The sequence below is a fragment of the Triturus cristatus genome, chromosome 5_1 (assembly GCF_964204655.1).
Source record: "Triturus cristatus chromosome 5_1, aTriCri1.1, whole genome shotgun sequence".
NCBI classification, from domain to species: Eukaryota; Metazoa; Chordata; class Amphibia; order Caudata; family Salamandridae; genus Triturus; species Triturus cristatus.
Window position 1 is genome coordinate 910659574 of NC_140587.1, and position 21674 is coordinate 910681247.

The following is a 21674-nucleotide window of genomic DNA, read 5'->3' on the forward strand; positions in this document are numbered from 1 at the left end:
GTTGTTCTATTCTTCAATTTATATACAGTGCTTCTAGCTTAAGTGAGTGTTATCTTTCAAAGTGTTGGTTCGTTTAGATGATGGTGGTTTGAAGCTGGTTTCCTGGTCTTCACCTTAACTTTCGTGCTCCTGAGTTCACTTGTTGGGCGTTTTAGACAACATGAGTTGTGTGATTCACATTACTCTGATGGTGATCCCCATGAGTACTTTTTGAGGGTGGGGAACCCAGCACCCAGTACCTTTGTGCTTCCTGTGCGCCTCATCGTAATCTTTTTGTTTTCGTGCATATAGAGAAGATTCCAAAGAAGTTATCTTATAGCAAGAACTTTCACACAGTAGCACACCCAAAGGTGCCTATATTGTCTTGCAAATGGTCAGCTGTGTTGCTAAGGGGTCAAAGCATTTTTCTTTATAATGTCAGTGGAGAGGCCATCTAGTACTTGGTGATTCCAGGTAACAAAATATTCTAATAATGCATCTGGGTTCACTACTACCAAAGGGACTTTGAAAGTCTCTCACTGATCAGAATCTAGTCCAGTCAATTTCATTATGGCATTTACAGATTTGAGACCTTTTCAGCTTAGCACTTTCTCTTTATTTCACGTGATTGCAAACTTATTTGATTTGTCATAAAAGTGCAAGACCTCTGCATCTCACAGATAAAATTAAAAACATTATTGAAATGGCAGCACTCTAAAGAAGTCGGTATCACATTATTGCAGAGAAATCCATCTGTTAACACCCGAAACGTCCCACTTGCACTCCTCCTGCTATTCATTATAGTTTAATTCATCTAAACAACTTCAGACATGGTCGTTCATTTAGTTTAGAGTACAGATTTCGTGACAAAGAAGGTGGGATTGTTTGAATTAGAGTTGTGTTAGAGGTATCAACTCTTACTTAGTTCGCCATACATGCACCACTCGAGGAGAAGAATATTTTTATGCCTATCCCACTTGTTGCTAGTTTTGCAAGAGGACTTTGAATGTAGTGGATGATTGTAATGCCATGCTACATCCCATCGAGGACAGTTCAGATGCCTTTTAGAATTACTAACATACTTCAGCTTTTCTCTTACAAGGAATAGCAAATTTAGACTTAACTTGACACTTGAATGGTCTGACATATCCGGCCATGTCCCAGTGAGACTTATGTTAGTCCTTGCACCTGCCTCTGCCTTTCACTCCCTAACCTTGGTGCATCAGTGAGGTTTCTTTCTGGGGTCTAAACCTGAGAGCATCTGTTAAAAAATATCTTGAACATTTATTTTTGCAAAAATGATAACAGGGAGGTTTCTTGAGTCACGATCTTAGATATTACTAAGGCCATTGTAAGAGGTCAATTGATTGATCCTTTACGATATTAACTCAGTCTAAAAGAGACAATCTTGAGTCACTGGCACAGCGTGAGTCTCAAACCAAATTAAATTGCTCTCTTATAAGTTATAAGGAGTTGATATGGGTTGGGGTGAACTAAAGCAGCTGCTAATGAGCAATGCTGCTAGAAAAATGCTTCAAACCAGCCAAATCTATTGAAAAAAGGCAACAAAGCCAATCAAATCCTTTCCTACAGGCTTATACAAAATCAGAGTAGAAAACAAATCAATGATATTATAGACATGTCTGTCAGTGCCTTCAGTTATACTTCAGCCATTATTAAAACATTCCACAGTTACTTCTGTTTCATCTGTTTAGTCACAGCATTTAGGAAGCAGTCTACAAGACTTTTTTTTACAACTCTTCTTGACCTGTCTTCTAGAGAGGAAGAGGGGAAGTAAGAACATCTGTTAAGACTCTCTCATGAAATAAAGCCTTGACCTCTTTATCATTTCTTAAGCCCAATAGAAGATGTTTTCAGTCCTTTGGTATATAATTACTTCTTAACATCAAGTTTCATTTTATGATGGAGTGTAAAGTTTCATTAGTCGTGACAATAATCATTTAGCTGCACATTTGATTGAAGAAGCCGAAAGCAAAACAAAAAAAATGATCCCTCTCTTGCTTTGTGAGTTGAAGGCATTCTTTAAAGGATTTGCAAAGACTTCTCTACCCTGAAAGAATGATATTTATGAGCAAACCTTGTGTCTCCCTCAGCTATAATGAAAGTGGACAGAAAATATCCCCCGCCTAATCTCTTATCCAGGGTTGACTTTTGTCACCTCTCCTCTTCGCCCTCATAATGGACCCATTGATACACAATATTTGTTGTAACCTCAATATCATAGATTTTCTGGTGAAGAGTTTGATGCATACGTTGGCATTGGTCTGGGTGGCATGCTCTGTTTCTTAGCCAAACCAGAGCAGTTGTTACAGGCTCTATCGAAAGAGCTATGTAATTTTGTAGAAACTTCTGGCTTCAAAACAAATTACAGTGTCACTAGGGCTGGGCGTCTCAGACTCATTGAATAGGTTGCAAGATTTGCTGCTTGATAGCAGTCTGAGTTTGACTTGAAGCCCCATCAGTATCTAGTGGCCAATCTTCCCATTACAATTAAAAACGTGTACAATGAAAATACCGCCACTTTTGGACGCCCTATTAAAGGACCTAAGTGGGAAAAGATTGACATCTATGGGCTCAGATGGAAATAGATTATTAAAATGAACTGCATTTTGAAATTTCTATACATGGCACAAACTAATGCCTCAGATACTGCTTTATCGCATATACAACAATAGTTGACTGCATTTGTCTGGGGTAATAAAACTCTTGGTTCTCTAAGAAGAATAGGCTTATAAACATCCAAGAAAATGGGGTTTGGGGGTTCCTTAATGTAGAATATTATATATGTGTATCTCAACTGTGCCACACGCTTCACTGGCATTGACGTTCCATGAAATGAAATTAAATGGAAATTTATAAAGCACAAGACATTCACCCGAGGGTATCATGGCGCTGACTCAACACAGGACTTCCCAAACCAGTAAGGAAGCTTTCAGATGAGAAGTCTCACAGATTAAAGAGCCATGTTTTTAAAGCCTTCCTAAATGGGAACAGGTGAGCTTCTTCCTTCAGTCGCACTGGAAGAGTGTTCCAAAGTCTAGTAGTACTGACCAAGAAACTCCTGCCACCCCAAGAACATTTTTTAAACTTGGGAACTACCAGATTGTGATAGCGTGCTGAGCGAAGCAAACTGGCAGGAACATAAGGCGGCAAATTCTGCTTAAAGAATGCCAGTCTTATATCATGAGTGGTTTTAAAAGCTATACACAGCACCTTAAATTCTATCTGCTTTTTCACAGGCAACCAATGAAGCTTTTTGAGTGCCGTGGAGGCTGATTCATTCCTTGGAATATTCAACAGTACACGCGCTGCAGCATTTTGCGCAATCTGCAGTTTATTGAGGCATTTTTTGCGAAGGTTTATAAAGAGGCCATTACAATAGTCAGCTCTAGATAAAACCAGGGCTCTTACCACTAACTTCCTTAGGTCAACTTTGATGAATGGGAGAATCCTCCTCAATATTTTTAGCGTATAGAAGGACGCTGATGTGACCTGATTGACATGGCCCTCAAAAGAGAGCGAAGAGTCAAATGTAATGCCCAGGTCTTTTACCTTTTGTTTTTGGACTGGGTAGTAAACCCAACTCTGAAGGCCCCAAAAGTTTGTATGATTGCCAAAAAGTAAGACTTCCGTTTTACTAGCGTTCAGCTTCAAATAGTTAAAAGACATGCATTCCCCAACCTGGCGTAAACAGGTATAGAACTGTGCTGCTGTATCCTCTGGAGAACTAGTTACTGAGACCACTAACTGGGTGTCGTCTGCATAAGAAATAGCAGAGAAACCCAAATATCTAATAAGCCTTGCCAGTGGGGCAACATAAATATTAAAAAGGGTAGGGCTCAATGATGATCCCTGCGGTACTCCACATGGCAAAGCAAAGTTAGGTGACTTGAAGTCCCCAAGCGCCACAAACTGTTCTTTGCCAGAAAGGAATGATTTTAGTAAAGCAAGCGCTTTCCCTTTTATACCAATCCACTCCAGGACTTGCAATAATTTCTGATGATTTTCTGTATCAAATGCCGCAGAGAGGTCAAGCAGCACAAGTGACGCATTGCCTCCTGCGTCAATGGTCTGTCTAATAATTTCTGAAGCTGAAATCAGCGCCAGTTCGGTACTGTTTTGCTTTCTGAAATCGAACTGGAACATATCTAAGAAAGCAAGCTTATCCATGTAATTGGAAATAACACAGTTCATAGCTCTCTCCACCAACTTTGCGGGCAGGGGGAGTCTGGAGATTGGTCGGTAATTATTAGGGTCTGCTCCATCCAGATTGGCCTTCTTTAAAAGGGGGAGGATCGAAGCCAATTTCCAGTTTGCTGGAAAAATTTCAGATAAAAACATCTGGTTGAAAATGTGAGTCATATGCACAGCACATACTTCTGGCAAACAGTGTAAAATCTTTGGGGGACAAGGATGTAAAGGGGACCCTGAGTTGGTTGATAGTACGAGATTTTTAACTTCCTCTGTAGTTTATGGGGAAAAGGAAAGAAGTTCTCGAGGGTCATTATTCTCAGTGTCTGCTGGTGAGATTTCCATTTCTACCAAGGTGACTCCTGGAGTCTCTGAAGATAGCACTAACCCTGGGAAATATTTTGCCTAAACCCACTATAAACCGCATTCACTTTGTCCTGAAAGAACATGGCCAGGGAGTTACAGAAAGTTTGATATAGTGGTGAAACAATCACCTCAGGGCATTTGGCCAGTTTTTTCACTCTGGAAAACAGTTCCTTCGAGGAATTTTTGGCTGTCTTAATGGCTGTGGTAAAATAAGAAACTTTTTCCTTCTATACAAATTTTTTGTAATCAAGTAACACTTGTTTATAGATCTTCTTATCATCTACAACATCAGAAGATCTCCACTTCCTTTCAAGACAGCGACATTTTTGTCTTTGAATTCTAAGGAGTTCACAAAACCATGGTTCAGAAGACCTTAATCTGTGGAAAATAGTCGATTTAACCGGAAGTTCCCGATCTATAGAGCACCTTAGCCAATCCTCAAATGTAATAGCTGCCTTGCAGGGGTCTTCTGAAAAAAAACATATTGCTTATACCACACCACAATTTTCAGTCTAATAAATACTCTATAGTAAGACATTAAGACATCTATTCAACATATATAGACTACCAACTTGTAAAAGGTTGAGCATGTTTTACTATGGTATAAACTGAGTGCTCTCTGGATTCAAGAGGGCTTCCCAAACTACTCATAGCCTTTAATACTGACATCTGGTGTGAGATCATTAGTTGGTGCTAATAGGGGCTGAGAGACTATGACACATAATGGCTGCAAGCAAAGTTCTATATTGGTCCCCCTGTTGTTCTCATTATATCTATGTGATTTCCCATCTTCACTCCAGAAAGTAGAATATCTCAAAGCTGGTCCTTACAAAATACCTACAGCATAATTCTGTAGCTCACTGAGTAGGGCTACATTGGATTTACAGTTGGGAAACACCATCTTGATCACTTGTTAAAGATCCACAAGGTTAAAGGTCCACCTACATTGCTATATGGATTTAAAGGCATATCACGTGATAAGTTGTCTTATTTAAAAAGAGGTAAAAATATGGAAATCCATTTTAGAGTACGCCAGCCTTTGAGTCCAAATAATGCTATTCCTAGTACCAACATGCCCTGGTACAATTATCGCTGTGATGGATAACATGTACCTTTTGCTTCCAAGCTTTGGAGGTAAGGCATTTCTGGGTAAAGCAGGAAATCTTAGAGTTGATTCTGGCTCTTCCAGGAAACATTGGAGGGTCACCTGTGGGGATAGCAGTGTCACGGTCATTCTGTAGTCCATGCAGAGTTTGAGAAGCCAGCATAAAAGCATTGCCATAATCCATGTTTGTGCTCATAAAAATATCACCAAGATGATGTAGAGGTCTGGCAGGGCAGATGGAAGACTGTACCAAAGTTTCCCTTGCTGAAGAAAGGCTCCTTGTATCCTTATACTTGTAAATATGTTCCTACCAGGGGTGTGGCTTAGGCTATTAGACAGGTGTTTTAAAAATTTGTTCCTAACCTCGAGAAGTCCTTATGTTGATAAATAGCTTGTGTTTCATTATATTAACTGACTTCTTGCACTGACTTTTATGCGTAGAAGCAGCACCGAACATCAAACCAAGCACATTTTTGTTTTAAAAACTTTTTATTAATCAGCACCAGCATATCAATCACATTACAGAGGAGTAATAAGAGAATCACAAGTTGGCGATAGGGTACATCAATTAGTGCGAAAAAGTCATTCGGAATGTCTAGGGCTAGGGGGGGTCCTCTTCAATGGGGGAGAAAGGTGGCTGACATATATCTCCACGATATGAATTCCACATGCCCCACACACGCGCCCACTTGTTAGGGCACCCACGGGCTACATATACAGTTTTTTCTCTAAACCTTGACCAGTCTAGGTCTTTCTCCCAGTCGCCCACCTTCAGAAGCTGAGACTCCCCCCACCTCTGAGCAATGTTTCTTTAGGCAAGCATAAGCCCCAGAGTGGCCCATTGTAGCAGGCAGTCATTCAAATAATTCGGTTCCCAGATATTCAATAAACATCTACGAGCGTTCAGGCTGAGTTGTGTGGACAGGACAGCGTTAATAACATCATGCACGCTACGCCAATAAGATTGAATACTATCACAGTCCCAAATTATGTGCATAAAGGTACCTGTTTGGCCACACCCACGTCTACAGTTCCCCTCGTCCATTTTCCCCATTCGCACCAGTTGGGGACACATATACCCTAGGGAGGATTTTGAGCTCAACATGCCGGAGGCGTGCAGGTATTGCCACGACTCTAGGCGAGGACATGGCCTCCTGCCAGTCCTCATCATCCATATCGATTCCATCACTGGACCACTTCTCCCGAAGCGACTGGAGGGGGTCTGGCGTGTTGTTTATTAGTTTCTTATATATTAAGGATATGGTGTTATCTGGGACGAGACCATCTAAAACTCTGTCCTCTAGTGGAGAGGATTCAGGAGGGGTGCTACCACGCTGTAGATGGCCTGTGTGTATTAGAAAAACTCAGAATTTGCTAAGTCGAGCTGCTGCTGTAAGGTGGCGAATGATTTAACATCATTTTTATCCCATAGGTCACTTATTTGCGAGATTCCTATAAGGTCCCAGTTGTCGAACCTTTTGCAAACCAAGCACATTTTTATTTGTGTTTGAAGTTGAGCATGGCCAGCACATGTCCGAATGAATTTTTGGGGCATTATGGGGGAATTACCTTGTCAACCACCATCTTCAGTATCCTGGAATTTCTTAAGACTAAAAATACTGCAGGTGGGAAAGCTGAGTCTCCTGTCTGTGAAAGAGTGAGCAGTAGTTCGACAGTTCATTCTGTGTATACACTTCGAAGTTCAGTGGGCCCTATGTACGAGTCTGATGTGTAATCACACATGTTTGTAACTCACAAATGCACTTCAAGTTCGATGACAAAATGAAGCTCACTGCTAATTAGTAGTCTCAAAATCATGGTCAATTGACTTTAATATCCATTGATAATCTATTACCTTCTTACCCTGTACAATGGCATACCATTTGGAACTGGTATTTCCTGTCCCATAGGGCCCTGTCCATTTATATGTCTGCACACTTTCAATGCACAGTGTTGTTCTATTCTTCAATTTATATACAGTGCTTCTAGCTTAAGTGAGTGTTATCTTTCAAAGTGTTGGTTCGTTTAGATGATGGTGGTTTGAAGCTGGTTTCCTGGTCTTCACCTTAACTTTCGTGCTCCTGAGTTCACTTGTTGGGCGTTTTAGACAACATGAGTTGTGTGATTCACATTACTCTGATGGTGATCCCCATGAGTACTTTTTGAGGGTGGGGAACCCAGCACCCAGTACCTTTGTGCTTCCTGTGCGCCTCATCGTAATCTTTTTGTTTTCGTGCATATAGAGAAGATTCCAAAGAAGTTATCTTATAGCAAGAACTTTCACACAGTAGCACACCCAAAGGTGCCTATATTGTCTTGCAAATGGTCAGCTGTGTTGCTAAGGGGTCAAAGCATTTTTCTTTATAATGTCAGTGGAGAGGCCATCTAGTACTTGGTGATTCCAGGTAACAAAATATTCTAATAATGCATCTGGGTTCACTACTACCAAAGGGACTTTGAAAGTCTCTCACTGATCAGAATCTAGTCCAGTCAATTTCATTATGGCATTTACAGATTTGAGACCTTTTCAGCTTAGCACTTTCTCTTTATTTCACGTGATTGCAAACTTATTTGATTTGTCATAAAAGTGCAAGACCTCTGCATCTCACAGATAAAATTAAAAACATTATTGAAATGGCAGCACTCTAAAGAAGTCGGTATCACATTATTGCAGAGAAATCCATCTGTTAACACCCGAAACGTCCCACTTGCACTCCTCCTGCTATTCATTATAGTTTAATTCATCTAAACAACTTCAGACATGGTCGTTCATTTAGTTTAGAGTACAGATTTCGTGACAAAGAAGGTGGGATTGTTTGAATTAGAGTTGTGTTAGAGGTATCAACTCTTACTTAGTTCGCCATACATGCACCACTCGAGGAGAAGAATATTTTTATGCCTATCCCACTTGTTGCTAGTTTTGCAAGAGGACTTTGAATGTAGTGGATGATTGTAATGCCATGCTACATCCCATCGAGGACAGTTCAGATGCCTTTTAGAATTACTAACATACTTCAGCTTTTCTCTTACAAGGAATAGCAAATTTAGACTTAACTTGACACTTGAATGGTCTGACATATCCGGCCATGTCCCAGTGAGACTTATGTTAGTCCTTGCACCTGCCTCTGCCTTTCACTCCCTAACCTTGGTGCATCAGTGAGGTTTCTTTCTGGGGTCTAAACCTGAGAGCATCTGTTAAAAAATATCTTGAACATTTATTTTTGCAAAAATGATAACAGGGAGGTTTCTTGAGTCACGATCTTAGATATTACTAAGGCCATTGTAAGAGGTCAATTGATTGATCCTTTACGATATTAACTCAGTCTAAAAGAGACAATCTTGAGTCACTGGCACAGCGTGAGTCTCAAACCAAATTAAATTGCTCTCTTATAAGTTATAAGGAGTTGATATGGGTTGGGGTGAACTAAAGCAGCTGCTAATGAGCAATGCTGCTAGAAAAATGCTTCAAACCAGCCAAATCTATTGAAAAAAGGCAACAAAGCCAATCAAATCCTTTCCTACAGGCTTATACAAAATCAGAGTAGAAAACAAATCAATGATATTATAGACATGTCTGTCAGTGCCTTCAGTTATACTTCAGCCATTATTAAAACATTCCACAGTTACTTCTGTTTCATCTGTTTAGTCACAGCATTTAGGAAGCAGTCTACAAGACTTTTTTTTACAACTCTTCTTGACCTGTCTTCTAGAGAGGAAGAGGGGAAGTAAGAACATCTGTTAAGACTCTCTCATGAAATAAAGCCTTGACCTCTTTATCATTTCTTAAGCCCAATAGAAGATGTTTTCAGTCCTTTGGTATATAATTACTTCTTAACATCAAGTTTCATTTTATGATGGAGTGTAAAGTTTCATTAGTCGTGACAATAATCATTTAGCTGCACATTTGATTGAAGAAGCCGAAAGCAAAACAAAAAAAATGATCCCTCTCTTGCTTTGTGAGTTGAAGGCATTCTTTAAAGGATTTGCAAAGACTTCTCTACCCTGAAAGAATGATATTTATGAGCAAACCTTGTGTCTCCCTCAGCTATAATGAAAGTGGACAGAAAATATCCCCCGCCTAATCTCTTATCCAGGGTTGACTTTTGTCACCTCTCCTCTTCGCCCTCATAATGGACCCATTGATACACAATATTTGTTGTAACCTCAATATCATAGATTTTCTGGTGAAGAGTTTGATGCATACGTTGGCATTGGTCTGGGTGGCATGCTCTGTTTCTTAGCCAAACCAGAGCAGTTGTTACAGGCTCTATCGAAAGAGCTATGTAATTTTGTAGAAACTTCTGGCTTCAAAACAAATTACAGTGTCACTAGGGCTGGGCGTCTCAGACTCATTGAATAGGTTGCAAGATTTGCTGCTTGATAGCAGTCTGAGTTTGACTTGAAGCCCCATCAGTATCTAGTGGCCAATCTTCCCATTACAATTAAAAACGTGTACAATGAAAATACCGCCACTTTTGGACGCCCTATTAAAGGACCTAAGTGGGAAAAGATTGACATCTATGGGCTCAGATGGAAATAGATTATTAAAATGAACTGCATTTTGAAATTTCTATACATGGCACAAACTAATGCCTCAGATACTGCTTTATCGCATATACAACAATAGTTGACTGCATTTGTCTGGGGTAATAAAACTCTTGGTTCTCTAAGAAGAATAGGCTTATAAACATCCAAGAAAATGGGGTTTGGGGGTTCCTTAATGTAGAATATTATATATGTGTATCTCAACTGTGCCACACGCTTCACTGGCATTGACGTTCCATGAAATGAAATTAAATGGAAATTTATAAAGCACAAGACATTCACCCGAGGGTATCATGGCGCTGACTCAACACAGGACTTCCCAAACCAGTAAGGAAGCTTTCAGATGAGAAGTCTCACAGATTAAAGAGCCATGTTTTTAAAGCCTTCCTAAATGGGAACAGGTGAGCTTCTTCCTTCAGTCGCACTGGAAGAGTGTTCCAAAGTCTAGTAGTACTGACCAAGAAACTCCTGCCACCCCAAGAACATTTTTTAAACTTGGGAACTACCAGATTGTGATAGCGTGCTGAGCGAAGCAAACTGGCAGGAACATAAGGCGGCAAATTCTGCTTAAAGAATGCCAGTCTTATATCATGAGTGGTTTTAAAAGCTATACACAGCACCTTAAATTCTATCTGCTTTTTCACAGGCAACCAATGAAGCTTTTTGAGTGCCGTGGAGGCTGATTCATTCCTTGGAATATTCAACAGTACACGCGCTGCAGCATTTTGCGCAATCTGCAGTTTATTGAGGCATTTTTTGCGAAGGTTTATAAAGAGGCCATTACAATAGTCAGCTCTAGATAAAACCAGGGCTCTTACCACTAACTTCCTTAGGTCAACTTTGATGAATGGGAGAATCCTCCTCAATATTTTTAGCGTATAGAAGGACGCTGATGTGACCTGATTGACATGGCCCTCAAAAGAGAGCGAAGAGTCAAATGTAATGCCCAGGTCTTTTACCTTTTGTTTTTGGACTGGGTAGTAAACCCAACTCTGAAGGCCCCAAAAGTTTGTATGATTGCCAAAAAGTAAGACTTCCGTTTTACTAGCGTTCAGCTTCAAATAGTTAAAAGACATGCATTCCCCAACCTGGCGTAAACAGGTATAGAACTGTGCTGCTGTATCCTCTGGAGAACTAGTTACTGAGACCACTAACTGGGTGTCGTCTGCATAAGAAATAGCAGAGAAACCCAAATATCTAATAAGCCTTGCCAGTGGGGCAACATAAATATTAAAAAGGGTAGGGCTCAATGATGATCCCTGCGGTACTCCACATGGCAAAGCAAAGTTAGGTGACTTGAAGTCCCCAAGCGCCACAAACTGTTCTTTGCCAGAAAGGAATGATTTTAGTAAAGCAAGCGCTTTCCCTTTTATACCAATCCACTCCAGGACTTGCAATAATTTCTGATGATTTTCTGTATCAAATGCCGCAGAGAGGTCAAGCAGCACAAGTGACGCATTGCCTCCTGCGTCAATGGTCTGTCTAATAATTTCTGAAGCTGAAATCAGCGCCAGTTCGGTACTGTTTTGCTTTCTGAAATCGAACTGGAACATATCTAAGAAAGCAAGCTTATCCATGTAATTGGAAATAACACAGTTCATAGCTCTCTCCACCAACTTTGCGGGCAGGGGGAGTCTGGAGATTGGTCGGTAATTATTAGGGTCTGCTCCATCCAGATTGGCCTTCTTTAAAAGGGGGAGGATCGAAGCCAATTTCCAGTTTGCTGGAAAAATTTCAGATAAAAACATCTGGTTGAAAATGTGAGTCATATGCACAGCACATACTTCTGGCAAACAGTGTAAAATCTTTGGGGGACAAGGATGTAAAGGGGACCCTGAGTTGGTTGATAGTACGAGATTTTTAACTTCCTCTGTAGTTTATGGGGAAAAGGAAAGAAGTTCTCGAGGGTCATTATTCTCAGTGTCTGCTGGTGAGATTTCCATTTCTACCAAGGTGACTCCTGGAGTCTCTGAAGATAGCACTAACCCTGGGAAATATTTTGCCTAAACCCACTATAAACCGCATTCACTTTGTCCTGAAAGAACATGGCCAGGGAGTTACAGAAAGTTTGATATAGTGGTGAAACAATCACCTCAGGGCATTTGGCCAGTTTTTTCACTCTGGAAAACAGTTCCTTCGAGGAATTTTTGGCTGTCTTAATGGCTGTGGTAAAATAAGAAACTTTTTCCTTCTATACAAATTTTTTGTAATCAAGTAACACTTGTTTATAGATCTTCTTATCATCTACAACATCAGAAGATCTCCACTTCCTTTCAAGACAGCGACATTTTTGTCTTTGAATTCTAAGGAGTTCACAAAACCATGGTTCAGAAGACCTTAATCTGTGGAAAATAGTCGATTTAACCGGAAGTTCCCGATCTATAGAGCACCTTAGCCAATCCTCAAATGTAATAGCTGCCTTGCAGGGGTCCTCTGAAAAGGCAGGGAGATTCTGTGACAAGGAGTCATTAAGATCTTCAATTACAAGCCTATTCCATGATCAAACCTTTTTCCGCTGACTATATTTTGGTTTCCCTCCCTGACAATTCAGAGCATGAAATGAGAACATTACTGCTTCATGATCCGACCCGGCCAGGGATAATGGTGGAGAGCAAAGCAAGGACTTATTATTTGTAAATAGTCCGTCCAACAAATGTCCCCCTTCGTGGGTGCTACCATTTACCTGCTGATTGAGGCCTAAGCAGTTCATAATGTCCAAAAAATGGATGGCATCTCTGCCGGCAGGATCTTCAAAATGAAGATTAAAATCACCCCAAGAGTGTAAAGTCCGATGACTGAGAGATGATGTCCAAAGAATTGACTATGATGTTCTTAAATTTCGCCCGAGAGCCAGGGGGTTGGTATAGTAAAATGCCATTGAAAGAGTGGTAGTTATTAATTCAAATATTAAATATTAGGGATTCCAAGATGGGGCCATTGTTTTGATTGGCGAAGGTCCCTTTCCACCTATTTATGTATATGATAGCAAGCCCCCCACCCCTTTGTCTCACTCTATCTTGTCTGAACATGGTGAAACCTGACGGGACTGCCAAAGCTAAATCTGGATCTGAGGAAGCTTCCCCCCCAGGTCTCCATAACGAAGGCCAGGTCTACCGCATGATCCTCTACAAACATTGCAAACTCAATAGCGTGTTTGCAAAGGGAGCAGGCATTTATTAGTGTGCCTAGAACAGCTCCCAACCCTTCCCGTTTAGCTTGAAAGACGTTACAATCAGCTGCAGTCAATTGTGGTTTGGACAGACACATCGTGAAACAGCACCCAGAACATTGATATGTAGTTATCACCAAATAGAAACTATAACTAGCCTTATGGCAGCACCTACCAATATTATTCCAGGTGAGTAATTGGTCACTTGTATAAGTACGCCTTGGTTCAAGGTGGGGGCCAAAACCTGCAGACTCAAAAACACTAGGCACGGACGGGCGCAGACGGGCTTGCCTTTAGCGCGGCTTCGGCGCCCCAGCGGTGCGCTTGTGCTTTTATCTCCCCCCTGTGTCTGCATCTAAAGCGTCAACCCACCCCTGCAACTTCCTGGAAAAGCGGAAGTGTTGCAGTGAAAGCAGTCCCCGTATTTACTCCCACTAATCTACGTCTACTAATGCAGGTATGAGCCACAGTGCAAAACAGCAACCTATTAAAACTATATTTTAAAATTCACATGTCAGATTCAATTTAACAGTCATTTTAAAAACTAAGTGCAACAGTGCTTTAAAGATAAAAACGTTCGTTAAGACGAGTAAAAAAGCACACAAAACCGACGTGGTCTCCGGTTTTAAAATCAAGTGTAAGTTCCACAATGAAGCCCTGGGTGACACTGAAACATGATTACTCATCTGTTCCATTACACTCTATTTTATGTTTCCCAGTAGCCATATATGCCAAATTGTAAGCTTATGTGATACATGTCTATGTTGTTAGAACATTGGAACCAATTGTTTAGGAAGGGAGGCGTAACAACATTGCATTTTCCCATGTCAGTCATTACCTCGAATCCTGACCTTTTTTTGGATCTGTAGATTCTGGCTTTGGTATGTCAAGGTTGAGAGACCTTTTTATGTGTCTTAGTTAGGCCCATGTAAAAAATGCTGCCATCTTATGCTATGAACACGTTTCTTACACTGACTTCCCTTTCACACAATAACCTTTTACACACATTTGCGTGCATGATAATGTTGGATTTGTTTCTCTGAACTGCTTTGCTTACAGATTCTGCTTCGCTCAACATTATCACGACCCCTTGAACACCATGTACAAGGCCGCAACACACATTGTGCAAATGTTTTTCTATTTTTCATCCACGAGGCGACACGGCTATCTGGAGGCCATAACAATGCTGGCTTGCACAGAACTCGCAAGGATGCTTGTCATTATAAATAAACAAGCATTTCTGGGTTTAGTTAGAGTAGCGCTTTGCTGTCATTTGCGAGGTCTCTACACGCTGAAACTTCGACCCAGCAATTTTCTGATATCTCCGCAAGGGTGTTGAGCTCGTGACCAAGACGGGTGATGTAGCTCAGATTTCATCTGGGGTCAGGCATTGCTTTATTTTTGTGCTTCAGACAGAGTGCATTTAAAATGACGCAGATTTTGGCGCAAGCAAAATGAAAACATGAAATGAATCAAATGTTTTTTTTAGTGGCAAATTTTGGTGCGTGCAAATGAAAACATGAAATAGGCCTGCAAATGAAATCATGTATAACAATGCTTTTCTAATTAATCATGGTTGTTTTAATGTGTAGTTTAGATTTAACCTCATTATAGAATATATATTTAATTTAGATTAATTTAGAAAATGTGTCTTGAACTAGCATATTTGTGCTGAATTAACACACATTTTTGCAGTGTAGAAAAGCTTGTGATTAGTTTCCTTCCGAAGGCTCACTGTGGCCTCTTTAGCCTTGAGATAAGGAAAATGGTATGTGTTCTGTTTTCTCCCAACTTTCAATGAAAGGGCTTTGTTGATAAATCACGCTCTCCTGTTTCTGTCTCTTCGACCTTCACTATGTTGCATATTTTATTTTTATTTTTTGTAGCCTGTTTAAGCAGTGGAGTGAAGAGAAAAACTGCAGAGCACACATTTTTCTTATAAAATTTATTTTCTGTTTCCTCATAATTAATACTTTTTGTTACAGAAAATGTATTTGTTTTAAAATGTAAAAGAATGTGAAGTCATGTAATAAGGAACACGCCTGATTAATGACATATCCAGTCAGTCCATGGGGAGATGATGTGTCTTGAAGTTCTGATTGGACCAGCTACGAGGACCAAGCACGTGGACTTTTGCTTGAAATATGGCTTACAAGTGGGAGGGGTGGCTTTTTGCTTATTTTTTCCTGAACGCCAGGCAGGAAACTAGACAGATAACTGGAAGCCATAGAGAGAGAAGGAGGGGCTGCGTCTGTGGGGGCTATTTTTTAGCTCCTGAGACAGAGAGACAGATGAACAGCACAGCGAGGCAGAGAGAGAGCTGAGAGGATCAGAACAGATTAAGATTTTAGTTGCTAAACTTTAAATTTCATGCTTTGACTAATTGTTTTTGAAAAGAGGTATTTGTCCTATGCATTTATTTCTCTTTATGGGAGATTTTTGCCATTTATTAATTATTGATTAGCCTTGCAAAACTCACTCTTTTCTTAGAAACTCTTTAAGAGTTTTGACTGACATTTTGCGTCACATTTTCTTTTCTACAAGTGATACTTTATATGCAGACTGTAATATTTTCTGTATTAATTCTATTTTCTATTCTGTAACCTGATTGATATTTGACTAATGAATAAAGGGTCAGAGAACTTTAACTTTTAACTAGAAAATAAAACCATTTAAAAATCCTCACAACTCTCTTTATTGGCTTAAATATTAAATGCATTTTTGATTTTCCATGTTTATGTAAAGTCTCCTCAAGGTAATATACAGTGGCAAGGGTCCAGTTCCTTTAAAGCGGTAAATTAGAGGTAAATGAGGTTTTGCATGGAGAAATTACCGTGAAATTACCGCTGCATCACGGGGACTTACATTGTTTCTGTTCAGGGAATCAGGGTTGGATCATCTAGTACGAGGGTTCTTGGTAGAACACATACACACATGCCCTAGATACTTAGGTTCGGTATTGCATAGTAGGAGTATGCCAGATTTCTCAATTGTTCGGTATGCCTGCATATATACACTGTATTAGCATGATAACTCTTTATTGTGTTCACTGTTTTGGTACTTCTAATAACTTTAATCTGCTTCTGTCTATTGATCATTGCAGCACATATACTATATACAAGAATCACATTGGTTCACTACACTTTGAAAACTTCCCTCAGTGTAATCCTTCTATATTTCTCCGACAGAGCATGAGTGACTGGGCAGGCAGGTTCTAGATCTGTTACCACAATTCCTGGGAAATCAGAGTTATGTTAAGTGGTTGGCAGAAACATTTGCTACCTGTCTAGGTTTAGGGGTGTTTATGGTGGCGCTGTGAGTTATCTGGTCTACGGGACAACATATCCTTAGGGGGTGTATAGAGTCACTCTGGCACCATCCCATAGGTTATGCCATCCACAAACGTACAGTTCCAACTGTAGGGTGGAAACTATACAACAACATTCCATTACTGGGAAACCTGTTCCTTATTGTGGAGATGCTAAGTAGGATGCTAAGTAGAGACACTTGCTTTACACTTAGTCTTTCTCATAGAGCTGACAACTCCCTTACCCAACTATTGCACTGAGCACGTTCAAAAGAAATTAGAGAGATGGAAAGCAGACAAAAAGTTCAATAGAGAAGTTGTTCGCTCTTCGTCAGACAAGAAAAATAATTTTTAACCTTTTAACCTTTATGTTTTCATCGGTAGCTTATAACCAGTTAGGAAACCTGGTTAAATAGTACATTATAAAGGGATTTGATTACTAATTTGACAAGATAATGGTCTAACCTGTGATCTAGGGTGGCTTAAACATCTATAAGCTCTCAACAAAAAGAAAATGCTTACAGAATGATTACTAGATGGCACTTAATCCTGTTATCCTATTGTAAGGTGTCTCAGTTGGAGCCAGTATGTATCTGCTTAGGAACCTATATGGCAAATTGCTGACACATCTTTTCCTAGCTTGTAGATTTACTATAGCCCACACATGGAAATTGTAAACTACTCCTCCATTGTCCATGTCCGTTCCATGGTCCAGCTTTTGCACAATGTCGTCCTTTTCTGAAAGCATCAGAATGTTTAGTCTTACCTATTTTGGGAATCACCTCAGTGATCAGTATTTTCATAAAATGGACTGCTTGTTAAATTATTACTTCTCACAAATTATAATATTGTTTCCCACTAAACCCTTTCTTCATGCTATTTGTAATGCTGTTTCACCTGCACATCCCAAAAAATAATAGTTACTGCAAAAAAGTATAGGACTTATCTCAAATTCTAATTAATACATGTTTGTGATGTTCTTATCATTGTGTATCTAGTAAATAACCCAGTCTCTCTCCAAGGGCAAGATGTATGACACATTGTACCAGTCGCGTGGGCTGTTTTCTACCAGTAAAATGCATTTTCCTATATACTAACCCTATTTTATGAGTCTGTGACCTATTACTACGCACAAAATAGGGTTTGCAAGTCACTATTAGGAAGGGGCGTGTAAAGGGCGTCCCTTTCTAATAGCGTGTTGCACTGGTATGTATAAATGTTTTGCGACCGGGAATGCGATTGCAAAACATTTGCAGATTACCACCATTTTCAAATTGGCGTTTAGCCATTCGCCAACAGGAAGGGGTCACCTGGAGACCCCAATTTTTTTTAGATCAGACAGTGGTCCCAGTGACCACTGTCCACTAAAAAAAAATTACAAGAAAACTTTTCATTTTTATTTTTGATATGCACCCCGTTTTCCTTTAAGGAAAATGGGCTGCATTTAATAAAAGAAAACTGCAGTCCATCTCTGTGAGTGCAGGCCATTCCCAATGGGTCGCAAATTGCGACCTACATCATGAATATTAATGAGGCAGGTCCCTTGCGACCCTGTGTCTGTGTATTGTCTGTGTCTTGTATAACAGTGTCTGAGACGCTGTTACACATCAGGTTGTGTGACTCGCAAATTGCTTTTTGCTAGTCGCAAAACTTTACGGTCATACATGTGGCTCCCAAATCTCCTTTTGGACTTTTCCAAACATAAATATATATATACTTTCTTTGTCTGATGTCTCATGGAATCTTTGCAATCCTACCTTTATTGTAGTTAAACGTCATCAGTCCTGCATAGATTTGAATATCTTAATGTCAGTCTCTATTTCATCCAATTCATTAATATGGTTTTGAGTGTTCAGACCATGTTAGAAATATAGACATCCGTGAGCATGTCAAAAACCCTATTACAGCGGTCATGCCTGGAACCAAAATCACATTTTTGTTGGAGAATGATATTTCCGTTTCATATCAGTAAAGGACACGCTAAAAAAATTCTGTCATCGAATACGTATGTCATAGAACTGTTGAATGTTTGAAGTATTTGTGAAGGTAGCTGCAGCTAGAACTGTTGATGGCCATCATGTTTGACTGCCCTCTGGCTCCTCTTGACTTCTAGGACTTGATGAAAGGCAGTTTGTGACAGACAAAAGACGGTGATGGCACAAGTTCTGTTTTGAATCCATTTACTTTCAACTTTCACCACATTCTTTCCCATTCACTCTTCTGGGTGGTTCAAGCCCTACACTACACAGGAAAAATCCTTATGTAGACTCTGGATCCGTTTGCATGTTAGAAACGTAGTAGTAGAGTCGAAACTCGAGGCATAGAAGCTGCTGCATGAGAGGGTGCATATGCACGTTAGAGGAAGGGGCTCTGTGGTACAGCGACAGAGAAGGTGTAATCTGAGGTGAAGATGGCTTCTTCTGGGGCAGAGAGTGTCTAGTAAGAGATACCTGTGGACTGAACTGCGTTCTTCAGGACTGAGTCCTTCATGGCACTGCCAGTGGTCTGGATAAACTAAGCAGACAGTGAGGAGGTGATATGTAGCCTCAGATAGGTGCCGCTTAGATATCCACACCGAGTGGGGGAAGTGACTCCTGACTGATGGGCATATTACAGTGGGATTTACATTGTCTGAGTGCTAAGACTCTTCTCGGTGTGTTTGGTTGCATGAGATAGCACCGTAGGGCACTTAGCAAACAACGAAACAAGTAAGGCAAAGGACGGTGCTCTTCATTTGCAAATCGAAATTGGCATTCAGTCTCAGATAAAAAATACTCTCGTCCAGCTGATGATTTACTGTTACATACTTGCATATCCTTACACCCCTGAGCTATATTTTTGTCACGTAGTGTTTTGATTACCTGCAGTTAACAATCACATTTTTAGTGGAAAAAATGATAGCTCTCTTAGAGCACACTGACTAAGGCATAGTTCACTGTAGCGAGGCTCTCTGTTAAATGTGCGAGGTTGCAAATTAATTTAGTTTTGATATTCTTTTGCAGATATGGATGTTGACAGGTGATAAACTGGAAACTGCTACTTGTATTGCTAAAAGTTCCCACTTGGTATCCCGAACTCAAGATATACACATTTTCAGACCAGTAAGTTTAATATGTTTTTGTAATTTTCCCCGTATTTGTTGAGATAGTTATCATGAATGAGAATGAAATCATCTAAACTGTGAAATGTGCCAATGCAGTTTTCCTCTTGCGAATACAATTTATAGTAAAGTTGTAAAGTCACTTTGATGGGCTCCATATTTCACCGCTCTCTAGTTTAAATAAGTACACCAGAAACTGATAGTAGTTGGTGTCAACTAGAGTCTCCAAAGCAGAAAGTAAATATGAGTCCTATCATGAAATGGCGACTGAGGTACTAGGTTGGCTTCAATTACATAATGTATGTTGCCACCACGAATGGGCTTTAACAATGTACTAAACCCAATTGTGATTCAGAAAAGCCTCTCTGAATCACAAAATGGGGTTTGCGACTCAGTCAGAGTTGCAGTTAGGCTGGGTTGTGAAAGAGTGTCTCCTCCTAATTGCAATTCACAGTGAGATATTTGAAAGGTTTGTGGCTGCAGTCGCGTCTTTACAGGTGCCTCAGAAGTGATGGTAACTCATTTGCCAAGGGGACCCTATCCCCACTGGACAGCTTCCCCTCAGGGGTGTAGGCAGTGGATAAGAGGACCACTCTATGCTCCCACCAATGTCTTCTCAAGTAGGAAACATTTGTTTTAAAAGCAGCAGCTGTTCCTTAACGGAATGCAGGCTATTTTAAATTAATATTTTCTATTTGGAAATTTGAAAGCAAAGATGGTGGTTTGCTGGGGGCGGAAGACCACCATTCCTGTATTTAGTGTCAGTTGCAGGTAGTCACATACATCAGCCTGTCTAATTAACATTCACTAAGCATTCTGTAACCACCCGTGATTGGCAAATTGTTGATGAATTGTATTAGTACATAATTCACATTGCAAAATTACAGGCAGGTTGCAAAACGTTGGTGCGTAGTTTGCACCCTCTGTCTGTAACCTGCTAGTTTGTACAGCATTAGAAGCACACAGGATCATATACACTTCCAAAGACAGTTGAAATATTGGCTATTTCCTAGATAACTGCACCACCTGCATTCCGGTAACAGAGCACCAGTTGCACCCTCAAGCACAATCCTTAGCTTACAAACCACGATTTTAAAACAACTCAATCAGCCAACTGCTTTCATTATGAATGTTAGCAAAAAAAGCCCATCCCCTGTGGTTCGCCGTGGCATCATATAGCTCTGTACTTCCATATATAACAGGTATGCCCCAAAGTAATACTGAAACTATAATGCGCAGTGGTCAGCAACAAATTGTAACTTATACCTATTAAATTCACATAATACATATCTGCTATGAAGGTTGTCCATCACCAGCACTGTACAGTTAAAAAACAATTATCAGCAATTTTTTTTAAACATCTTTTTATTTAATAAAGAAAGGGCAAAACAGATTCATACCTGTATACACATATTGCAGTTGGTTGGTACAGTTTCTTATTATCATTGTACACGTCTCTGTTACAGTTGTAACATGATGGCTCACACCTGACATCCCTCTTACGCGGCCGCGTCTCTTCCCCCTTTCAGCTCAAGTGTTCCTCACTCGGTACCTCCGGTGGTTCACAGATAAAACCCAGTACTTATTCCAGGCTCCCCACACCCTCCCCCCACTTCTGGGGACAGCCCCGGTTAACATATGCAGCCTTCTCCGCCACCATGGCCTCGTCTATGTCCCCACACCAGTCACCAAGCAATTTTTTTTTAATGGAGTTTTATATAGCGCAAACTTGACCCGAAGGTATCGGGTATCAGAGCGCTTCACATCACACCAGTTGCGTTACATCAGGGCACATTAATTTTTGTTAGGCACGGGGAGATTAAGTGATTTGTCCAGAATCACAGGATGTTCAGTGTCATTGCCGAGACTTTAACCTAGTTCTCCGGATTCG

The 21674-nt window shown here is 40.3% G+C and overlaps 1 protein-coding gene across 2 annotated transcripts in view; it reads left to right on the top strand.

Moving 5' to 3' along the window:
- ATP9B (ATPase phospholipid transporting 9B) overlaps window positions 1–21674 on the top strand; it is a 2296170-nt gene that overhangs the window by 2100483 nt on the left and 174013 nt on the right. For both annotated transcript variants that reach the window (XM_085605931.1, XM_085605930.1), the window contains exon 20: window positions 19686–19784. In XM_085605931.1, the coding sequence (XP_085462057.1) occupies window positions 19686–19784 (99 nt within the window). The remainder of the gene's footprint in view (window positions 1–19685; window positions 19785–21674) is intronic.